This window comes from Centropristis striata, chromosome 17 (assembly GCF_030273125.1).
Source record: "Centropristis striata isolate RG_2023a ecotype Rhode Island chromosome 17, C.striata_1.0, whole genome shotgun sequence".
Classification (NCBI taxonomy): domain Eukaryota; kingdom Metazoa; phylum Chordata; class Actinopteri; order Perciformes; family Serranidae; genus Centropristis; species Centropristis striata.
Genome location: NC_081533.1, coordinates 24,021,068 through 24,032,057, shown reverse-complemented (window position 1 = coordinate 24,032,057; position 10,990 = coordinate 24,021,068). Strand labels below are relative to the sequence as shown.

General features: G+C 39.2%; 1 protein-coding gene across 1 annotated transcript in view; it reads left to right on the top strand.

Annotated features, from left to right (window-relative positions):
* The first annotated feature begins 214 nt into the window (after positions 1-214).
* dnah2 (dynein, axonemal, heavy chain 2) overlaps positions 215-10,990 on the top strand; it is a 71,232-nt gene continuing 60,456 nt past the window's right edge. The window contains exons 1-16 of the mRNA XM_059354886.1: positions 215-364; positions 600-695; positions 844-1,008; positions 1,224-1,452; positions 1,635-1,745; positions 2,211-2,449; positions 2,678-2,869; positions 4,166-4,323; positions 4,822-4,909; positions 5,908-6,113; positions 7,588-7,717; positions 7,934-8,116; positions 8,346-8,551; positions 9,140-9,286; positions 9,610-9,766; positions 10,044-10,153. Coding sequence (XP_059210869.1) covers positions 663-695; positions 844-1,008; positions 1,224-1,452; positions 1,635-1,745; positions 2,211-2,449; positions 2,678-2,869; positions 4,166-4,323; positions 4,822-4,909; positions 5,908-6,113; positions 7,588-7,717; positions 7,934-8,116; positions 8,346-8,551; positions 9,140-9,286; positions 9,610-9,766; positions 10,044-10,153 — 2,354 coding nt within the window. The 5' untranslated portion in view covers positions 215-364; positions 600-662. The remainder of the gene's footprint in view (positions 365-599; positions 696-843; positions 1,009-1,223; positions 1,453-1,634; positions 1,746-2,210; positions 2,450-2,677; positions 2,870-4,165; positions 4,324-4,821; positions 4,910-5,907; positions 6,114-7,587; positions 7,718-7,933; positions 8,117-8,345; positions 8,552-9,139; positions 9,287-9,609; positions 9,767-10,043; positions 10,154-10,990) is intronic.

The window sequence follows — 10,990 nt, the reverse complement described above, 5'->3', positions numbered from 1 at the left end:
AATATGACAAGACCATTCTTGCTTGTTGTGTGGAGGCCGCCGGGGGGGCTTGAAAGTACTTTTTAGATAGAAAAGGGGGGCCCAGTAGAAAAACTTTGGGAACCACTGGTTTATTCAGTCTAAGATCCTCACGTGCCTATAGCGCTCGTGCTGGTCATTCCCAACCAGACAGCAGGCAACCAAACGTTTCCATGGAGACATGCACACTCAAACCACAGGTTTGACGGAAGGGATGGTAAAGAAACACAGAAAGGAAAAGTAACAGTGACTTTTCATCGATGATTTACCCAGACACAGTTGTGTAGAATAAAAACTTGGACTTGTTGTCATGTATTTTGGCTCGTAAGGACTTGATACCGGAGAGGTCAGTAAGTTAACCTGGCGCAAGCGTTAGTTGCTTAAAGTTTGCTAGCTAGGTGGCCAACCCTACACTGTTTAATGCTAACTGCTTACTATTTTCCTGTAGCGGTAACGTTTGCAAACAAGTAGTACGGCAAGATACAAATTTAAAATAGAAGGATTTTGCGCGATAAGTTAAAACTAACAGGGCGAGATAGCTATAATTTAAAATCATGAAATGTGTGTTAATGTGTATTTAGCGCTTCGTACTTCAACAACAACAGAGAAAGAAGAAAGCTTAAAGTTGAAAGCTTTGGGGCAAAATGGACGAGGAATACCTCAAGACAATTCGTCCGGTAAGTCATTAATTGTCGTGTCATCTCTATATTTAACGTTATTATATCTTTATTGTGTTTACACTGATAATATACCAATAAATAACCACCTTTCCTTCTTCCCCTCACCCTTTTTTTGGACACCTCCTTTTATCTCTCTCCATGCAAGTTGTTCATCCGTTATGCAGCTCTTTCTGGTGTAACCACTGAGTTGTGGACAGAGGAGAATGAAAAGGCTTTGGATCAATTTATTGTGGACACATCTATTACAACCATGGTGGTCTACATGGACACCTCTGTTCAGCTGCGTGTGGAGTTTTCCATGCCAATACCGGTACAGCACTCTTTCCTCCATTCATTTTTCACAGTCCTGTCAGAGTGAGGTGTTTGACTGCTTTTGTTCACATTCCTAAAAAGCATCATTGTCCACTTTGACTCAAAAACTTGAATGCTGTTTTCTCCGTGTTTCATTTTTGAAATTTAACTCCCTCCTTGTATTTTTCATCTCTCTTCTTCACCACACTTAAAAAATGTTTTTTATGGGGACAGGTGGTAGAGCAGCTGTCCTGTTTTACCCGTGTGCAAGGAGCCATAATCACAGCAGAGACATTTGATGTGGCTGTATTGTTTGGCACAGTCCGGGCCGACCCCACCCAGAGGCTGCTTCAGGACTTTACCTGTTTGCATGCCCCCCCAGTTGCTCTCAGCACCTATACAGAGAAGAGCATCAAGGATAACTATACCAAAAATATGCACTGCTATCTTGCAAGCCTCACAGGTGGGTTCCTAACCTCCTGGGAAGACATTTCAGACATCCCTCACTTCCTGTCTTTCATAACAGAAATGCTTCTATCTCTAAGATGAATCTTTTTTTCTGTTGGTGAACTTGCTAATATTTTCATCAAGCCCCATGAACATGTATCACAGTGTAATATTCTATATCATTTTATTTTTGAGCAGATGATGTGTTTAAGAAGATTGGCAACACAGTTCTATATATTCCAATGGAAGGCCTACAGTGCAGCCCTGAGGAGGCCAGCCAGGACAAGCAGCTGGTACCGAGAATTGAGAGTAAGCCTGGGGAGCTCTGTATATGTGGACGGATGTATGGGTGGGAGGGCTTTCTTTTTTCTATGGGACCTGAGTCTCAAAGTCATACTCATAGACCTTTGGTGAGTTTCTCTTCAAAACAACTTTGAAACTGCAGCCTTGGTTTTATGTCTCACTCTTTTGAAATTGTACTTGAATTGCACTGTGCTTATAACGCCTCACATGCATCAATCCAATTGTTTCATTGTTTTTTGTACCCGTTTACACATCTCTTTTTTCATTTCCCCCCTACAACTCTATTCTCTCCTCAAACCTATGCTTTTATTTGAACATATCCTTGGTTTACACATCATTATATCCTTTGCTCTTCTTTGCTTTCTCCATCATTCTATTTCTTTCTTGTCTTGACTTTGTCTTTCCTTCCATCTTTCTTTCTCCGTACCTCCATTTCCCTTTTCTTCCACTCACTTGTCTTCCTGTTTTTAGTTGTTATGATCCATTGGACGGATCAGATCAAGGAGCTACTCAGTGGCCAAGAAATAATGAAGATGAGGAACAATTGTGGCCCGCTACAGGAGATAGCTTTCTGGAAGAGTCACTCTGCCAAGCTGTTGAACATCAGCCAGCAGCTGCAAAAGCCAGGAGTCAGGCACATCCAGAACATCCTGCAGCTCTCCAAGTCTCTCTATGTACAGCGCTTCTGTAAACTGGCCGAGGAAATACGGGTATTACAAGTCTCGATTGTAGAATCACCTCTTGATCAGTTCTTTCTTACGTGAACTGAGTGCTGCTTGCTGGTGCTACTCATTAATGCATCCTCACTGCAGTAACAGTACTAGTTTCCTAGCTAGAAAATTGGAAAATGTAAACATGAAATCTTTTGTTACAATGATTCAACAAGATAATAATAATCATTCATATTATAATCTTTTCTTTGTGTGTGTGTTTCCCAGGATTGCTCCCTGCAGGCCAAATCAAACCTGTCCTTCCTGTCCATATTAAAGGAGCCATGCGAAGAGCTGGCTGGGCTGAAGCCTAGTCAAGTTGCTCCTAAGCTGCAACATATTGTCAGTCTCATCCGCATCATCTGGGTTAATTCCAACTACTATAACACCAGTGAGAGGATCCTTGGCCTCTTCCGCAAGGTACCTGCAGTTCACTGGATCAGAGTAACTCGGAGTAGTGTACGCACACCAGGTTTTTGTAATGAAGCTCCTAGCTCTGTCTCTGTTACCGTACTTTAATTGCAGTACCATCTGTGTTTACTGAGAATACACAGACACGCTGCAATCCACCCTTTTCTAATTTTTTACAATTTCTAACTACTATTTTGTAGATAAGTAATAGATGTGATACTGCAAGGTCCTTTACACAAGTAATCATTTATTCCACAGATAAGTCAGCAGAGCAACATTTGCAAATAACCGTCCACCGTCAGAATGTCAATTTCAGTTGTAGATCAGCTCTCCAGTTGGATTAGGTTTTTTTCTTGATCTGATAAGGCTTCATCAGCACTGAAGCCCACCCCCGCTCGTCCTGGGTGTTCACACATCGCAGTTATAATATTCTGAGAGTGAAATTAAATGACTGCATCGCTGTTTTCAGTACCTCACAGACCAAGGGGAAAATGTTTAACCTCAAATTATTAGTTGTGATTCATTTGTGAGTGTGGGTGTTTTTCCACCAGCACTTTTTAGTCTGGTTAAATTGGACTCTAGATCATTTTAACCTTTTGGTGCGGTTTGTTCTGGCCATCTAATCAAAGTAATGGCACTCTGGGGTAGACTAAAACAACTGCTCCAATACCCTTTTCATAGGTGATCTCAGTCCAGTCCCAGACGAACTCTGGAGCAATGCATTTCTGGTGGGAAAGTGACCAACATCTAACCCAACTTGCAAGTTTGAGCTAAATGGCTCCTGTAGCCAGGTGTGCTTTGCATTCTGGGATGCGGCAGAGCATGCAAACTGGAGCAGTATTAGTACTTGCAGCTTACTTGAGAATTGCACACCAATGTTTCTCTCACATTGCAATGGTCCAGAACACAGGACCTTTGTACCATATTTAGTTTCGTGCTCCGTCTCCTTTTTTTCTCTTATTGAAAAGAAACGGAACCAAGATCAAAAAGCTCCAAGTTTACGAACTCTTCAAATGATTCAGACAAGAGAAAACAAACTATAGGTGTGAAAATCCCTTTTACTTTTAACTCCAGCTAATGCCAAAGAGAGGAGGGAAAAATTATAACCCTTGGGCTGCAGACGTACATTAACAAACGTATAACAAATATGCAGAAACTGAATTTTAGTCGTGTTGGTTTCATCTAGAACTGACTTGTAAAACCTCATAATTTGAACATACAGTAAATATGAATATGAGTGTCTGTTACTTGGTCCCCCGACTACTTATTATTTGTGACAAGTGATTGTTTTCTTCTGTGTTGCAGATGAGTAATGAAATAATCCGCTTGTGCTGCGAAAGCATCTCTCTGGACAGGATATTTGAGGGCTATGTGACCTCCAGCAAGCAAAACCTCAGTGACTGTATCCAGTGCTGCCTGGCCTGGAAGAAAAGTTACATGCACGCCTCACAGATTCACCACAAGTAGGAGAAATCACACCTGTAAAGGAACTGAACACTCTGTTACGTGGGTACCCATAGGGGGCCAATTATTATATTACTGATTTATACAATTTCATTGTGGTTTTAATGCAGAAATAAATAATCCTTTAAAGAGCACTGCTTAATTTAATAAATGCTCGATTTGAAATATTTTTGACCAGAGATCACCTCAGGGTTTCTGGTTTGTTCCAAATATGTTGTGCATAATATTTAATGTGGAAGCACTATTCTTCAACAGTGCAAACCAACCACAGACAACCTGATAGATTTGGGGATTTTGTTTAACTTGGAAGCAGATTAGATATGTTCTGTGTGGTCAGGGCTTAGCCTGGATGGATGTCTGTTACTCTAACAACCTTCTTTTTTGTCTTTGAACAATTTATTAACCTCTGTGGACCCCAGTTCCAAAATATATATTATATATATATTCTCTGTACTCCTTTTTATCTCTTTCATATTCCCCCTCTGTTTCTACGTCAGATATTCTCAAACAGGCTGGGTCCAGGACCAAACCAGCATTTTTGTAGTGGTTGATGTTTTTATTCAGAGGTTCAGAGAACTGCTTGAGGTGAATTTTCCTACACTCACACATGCACATCTGTACACTGCAACCCTCTAAATCAGGGATGGGCAACTGGAGGCCCGGGGGCCGCATACGGCCCGCACCCTCATTTGAAGTGGCCCTCAGTACAACTACATGCATCTGAGCATGAAATCTTAAAAGTGCAGTTTAAAAATACACAAAATTACTTCTTGCAATTAATGTTGGTCTGCTGTTTCAGTGCTGTTGCACTGAAAAAAAAGAAATCACAGTAAGTGGTTATTTTTTATTTGCTTCAAACCTTTTGTATTCCTATTTATACTGTTATCCATGCATTTGAGCATGAAATATGTGAAGTTACTGCACTGTTAACATATTAAAAATTGTAGTTTCATCATATCTGGTTAAGTGCACGGCCCTATATGTGGTCCTGTGGTAGTGTCCATGAAAAACTGTGGCCCCCTCCAGCATTTAAGTTGCCCATCCGTGCTTTAAATCCATGCTGTTGAGAGTACTCACAGGATTGTCAGGCAGAAGTTTCCATATGAAATCGATGCCACATATACTGTATATATACTGTGTACATATACCACTTACAGTGGCTTCTAAAATGCAATGTATTCATTCACATTTGCTGCCTTTATCGGACTCTTCAGCTTCTTTAAAGTTGTTAAGTCTTCTTTGTGTTAGTGTTTCACGGCTATGTCACTTTACTTTCCCTGACTCAGCATTCTTTCCACAAGCATTGTGTTACAACAAATGCTGTGTTAGAATTAGGTATTAATAAAAATGGTTCAAGTAGGAGTGTGTTGCATATGTGTTGTTTTCATTATGATTTAAACAGATCTGAGTCTAATATAGTACATGGGTCAGGCTTTGGTGACTTTCATTTATAATTTCGTTTTCACTTTGTATTCTTAAATTTTATGTCTTCCTTCCCTGATATTGTTGAACAAGACTTGTTGTGGATGATCCATCTTCAATCCATTTTTAGGGAAATTATTTATGCTCTTGCTTTCTCTCAGGTATGTGACTGCCAGTATCAGTTTGCCCGTTGGGAGGATGGGCAGCAGAGAGCCCTGCCATGCTTCAGTGGTTGCCAGGGACCAGAGTTCACCCGCTCCCTCCTGAAGATAGAGGGCACCTTCCACCTTGGCCTACACAACCTGCATTCTGTTGACAAGGGCATCCTCGATGTCGAAAGCAGCACATGGTGCAATGAATTCAACAAGTAGGTCTATTCCTCTTCAACACATCCAAGACTGAAAGACTGAATTTATAATACCTATTATTTACATTATTAGTAGAAGGAATACAGAATCAAGTGGAGTTGGGCTGAGCTTCCTTCATGTCCAGTTATGTCATGAGCTCCTTTTATCCCCTATAAAATCAGCGTCAGATGATAAAGTTGGGCAAGGCTGATATTGCTGATAATGAAAAAAAAATGTGAATGTTCATAAAGCACCTGAAGTTCACACACAAAGAGAGTTTTTTAGAAGTTATTATTTAGCCTCAGTGTCTCATCAGAAGATTTAAATAATTACTAAAGGTATCCACAATGTGCTGTACGTACTGTAAAGTATGCAGGATGTTGGAGAGGCATGAGCGTGATTTGTGCAGAAATAAACAAAAGTGAACATAATCAGTTGCTTCTGCCTCAGCAATCCTTATGTATCAGTGCGTTTTTGTCTATTTTTATCATTTCTAACCTTTTGGTATTGTGTACTATATATCCTGCATCCTAACCTTTTCCTTTATTGTCCAGCATAAATGTATTATTATTGAACCTAAGTGTTATGATGAATTGATTTAGAGATGAAAAGCACGTAACTCGGTTTGTAAATTGATTTGTGTTGCACTTTTATCTAATCTTATCTAATCTGGAGAAAAAACACCCTCACAACTGTTTACTTTGTTTGTGGCATGTAGGTGGACAATTTTTAAGTGTTACTTATTATATGGACCTGCTTCCATGTACATTAGCCCCCAATAATTATTAACATGACTGGAAGTAAAAAAAAAATAGATTGCAAATGCACATATGGTCGGTAGATATGGATACAATCAAATATTACATTATTTTTTAACTAAATTCCTCAATATCAATATTGCAATGATAGAGTAGGGTTGACTAAACAATAAGATTTTTGACAAATAATAATCAGTAATATGATTATAATGGCAAAAGTTTGTAAAGGAAATTAATAGAACAGTTAGAACAGTCTGATATGTTCAGAAAATAACATCATTTTACTGTAATGCAGCCTTAAAAACCACAAAAGACAACAACTATTACAGTAAAATATCTATAATCTAAGATGATATATATCACAACATTGATATAATGTTGATATATTGCACACCCTTTGCACATATCAATCTAGTGAGGAAAAAAGTATATGCACCTGTGATAAGAGATGGTTTGAGCAATTTCACGCCAAGAAGAGCACCAAAATATCACAGCGACGCCTAATTATCTTCAGTTGTGCCTCTCTTCCCACAAGAAAATTACCAAAATCTGAATTACCAAACTGAAAAATAAACTTGTGCCTGCTTTGCACCTGCAGGCAAATGGGTCCCTTTATGTTTGTGCTCCTGTTTTAGTGTTCTTTTGTAGTATTTATTAGCTGATCATTACATCATGTTTATGTGTTTTCATATCTATTTGTGTGTGTGTGTGTGTGTGTGTGTGTGTGTGTGTACAGGTTTCGTGCACTGGTAATGAATCTGGAAATGATGATGCAGAACCTCATCAGTTCAGTGTTTAAGACAGTGAACACAGTGGAGGAAGGAATTCGGCTTCTGGACATTTTTAGGCCGATGTCTACACGAGAGGTGTGTGTGTGTCTCTCTCTCTCTCTCTCTCTCCCTCTCTCTCTCCCTCTCTAGAGTTCTTTGAGGAACCCTAGATTTGTGTGAGTTTTCAGTTTTCATTGTATGTGCAGTCATTTCAAGGCTCATTCTCAAACTCGCATTCACTATTTTCTTTCGTCTTTCGCCCACTTCTTCTTCATCTACTCATTCTCTTCCATCCAATCTACCCCGTCCCAGGCCATTAAGCGAACTACAGAAGAGAAGGTGGAGGAAATGTACAATATCTTAAACAAGGAGCTTAAAATGGCCAACAAAGAGCTGAACCAGAGGACAAGGTCTTCTCCTGACCATATACCCCGGATAGCAGGCAACACCCACTGGGTGAGGGCCCTCAGACATCGCATAGAGAGACCAATGGAGGTGAGTCTATTATACTACAGTATAATCTATACATTTTAGTCCTGGTATATATCAGATGCTTCATGTTATCACATACGCAGTGTGCAAATTAAAGAAGTATACTAAGAACTCTGGAACTGCCTTGGATGAATTTTAATTAAATAGATTGACTATAACTGATGGTATTAATGGTCTTTTGAAGAACCTTCATTAATATCTTCCTCATTTGTTGTCTTTCCTTCACCTCCAGGTGTGTGAGAAGGCCTACTTCCTGCCCGAGTCATACAATCGCAAGCAGGTAGTTATCACCTATGGCCAAGTGGTTCAGGTTATGGATGAGATGGTGAGGAGGAACTTCAGCGAGTGGAGCCAGAACGTGGACGGACAGTACCTCAGGAAACTGGAGCAACCACTCATGGTGAACAAGGGCGTCAAGCTTGACATTAACTTTGACACGTGAGTGACACAAACAAAACTTGATTAATATTATTACACCTATTTTCTTTATTAAATAGAAAAATACAATCACACATTTTATGCATTCTACTTTCCCTCTTTCATTGAATTAAGGCTAGCAACAGAAACAAATTAACGGAGTAAAATGTGAAAATTTACTGGTTCTCTGCCTGGTATGACTGTATCACGTTATCCTCACCACTTACAATCCCCATCTTTCTCAGCTCAGCTGGCTGTTCCACCAGTTGAGACAGTCCTTGGGTGGTGTGTGGTGTGCACTATAAAACCTAAAAATAGCATCTCCCTATCAGTTTAATATCAATATCCTTTATTTAACCAGGTAAAAAAGACTCATTGAGATTTAAAACCTCTTTTAAAACTAGTTGTCTCTGTATTTTTGTGAGACTTTTACAATTATACCATTGGGATTTTTAAAACCCTGGTATTCCGTAATACCTTGATAAATCTCACCACCATTTGGATGGAGAGAATGTAAAAATATGAATATAGAACTAATTTATTCAACACAAACACAAAGAGAGAAATATGTGTGTTCATTCTATTATTTTTATGTGTTTCCTTGTCCAGAAACCTGTTGAACATGTTCTCTGAGATCCACTACTGGGATCGACTAAAGTTTGAGACCCCCCAGTATGTGTCTGACATTTGCCAGGACAGAGAGGACATCAGAGGCCTGAGGGAGAGAGTCCTGCTGCTGATCAGGGACTATAACAGGTTCGGCACACATACACACACAGAAGAAGAGAACAAACATGCATGCTTTTTTGTCAGATACTGTGTCTAGCGCAACTATTTTTCCATCAATCATCAAAATGTTTGGATCTTATCTGAATATATAGGATGTTACTGGGTATTTCAAATGAAAACACACATCAACACCTATATTGTTAAACTCACACGAAATCTAAACCGTGTTCCAGCTGTTGACAGTTTGCCAACTTCAGTAGTACTCACCCAGTAAATGAGACACAGTCATATTTACTTATTGGCCCTGTCACCTGCTTGTTTCCATGTGTGTGTTTGTGTGTGTTTATCAGGATCATTGGAATGCTGTCTCCTGATGAGTTTGGTCTGTTTCGGGAGCGAATTCGTTTCATTGATGATAAGATTCAGCCAGGGCTGACCAAGCTCCTTTGGTCTTCTAAGGGGGCCTCGAATGTCTTCATCCGTGACTGTCTCCTGCACGTTGACAAGGTTATAACACAAGTTCAACCCTTACTGATATGGGCATGTGTACACTTTTATTGTTACTGGATTAACAGTTTTTCCCACTCTTTTGAAATTCAGACTGACTGCAGTGGCAGCCTATAGGTTAGATTGAATGGATGAATATGGACACAGTTTAGACAGATCTTATTTCATCAGGCAATATGTACCAGAAAACAAAGGAACTGAAAGCATCCTCAATAGATCTGGACACATAGGACTGTTGTAACTGTAGTCTCCTTCTCTTCTATTCATTACACTCCAGGTCCAGTTGATAGTTGATGGGTATAAAGTGTCTAATCTATCCATCTCCAACCTCTGTCGCCAAATCAGTGAAACATTGCTGGTTAAACTGGATGGAAAGACTGTGTACAGGTATGTGATTACTTCCTCACAGCATTGGTTGCCTAATATAGTAAATACACAAAATAAAGACGACAATGTTTGCAAGTATTATGTATTCAATATTTTTACATATGTATGATGAATAAAATATATATCATGTTTTAAAGGTGCAATGTGTAATACCAGACCACATGCTCCAATCTAAACCTTGCAATGTTTTCAAAAATGACTCTCAATTTACAATATGGTGAATCAATCGACATTGTTAGCCTACAGTTGGCCTACTACGGGCTCCATACAATCTAAATATACAGTCTTGATTTTAGTAAGACAATAGCCACAGCAAAACATTATATTGATACCATTTGGAATGTTCTTTTGGTACGGTTTATGTTGTAATTAGTTGCACTGAAAATGTGTATTGCTATGTGTAAGCTTGTATTCTTTTTATATCACTTCTCTTTTTTGTGCCTGTTTTTTTGCGGAGAGCAGGTGGATGGGATAGTGATAAAGGTTGTTTGCGAGGAGCTTCATCCATCTTTGCGTTTACTGTGCCACTAACAGAAACCTTTACCTTCAGGGCAGCCTGGCCATATTTGCACATTGTACCTCTAAGTTACTTCTTATGATATTGTTCATATTTTTTATATGGTATGTATGTATTTAAAATACATATTCCCTTAGTATAATAAACACTTGGTAAATTGGTAAATCACACCACTTCACTGGATTCTTCTGATTAATTTTATTCTCAGTGAAGACATGGCTTTTGTCTAAACTTATATTCTTTGAAATCTTCTTTCGCTTCTTTCAAATGTAGAGGTATTTGTCTACCACACACTGACAGCTCACTGTATTCCTTTTGTT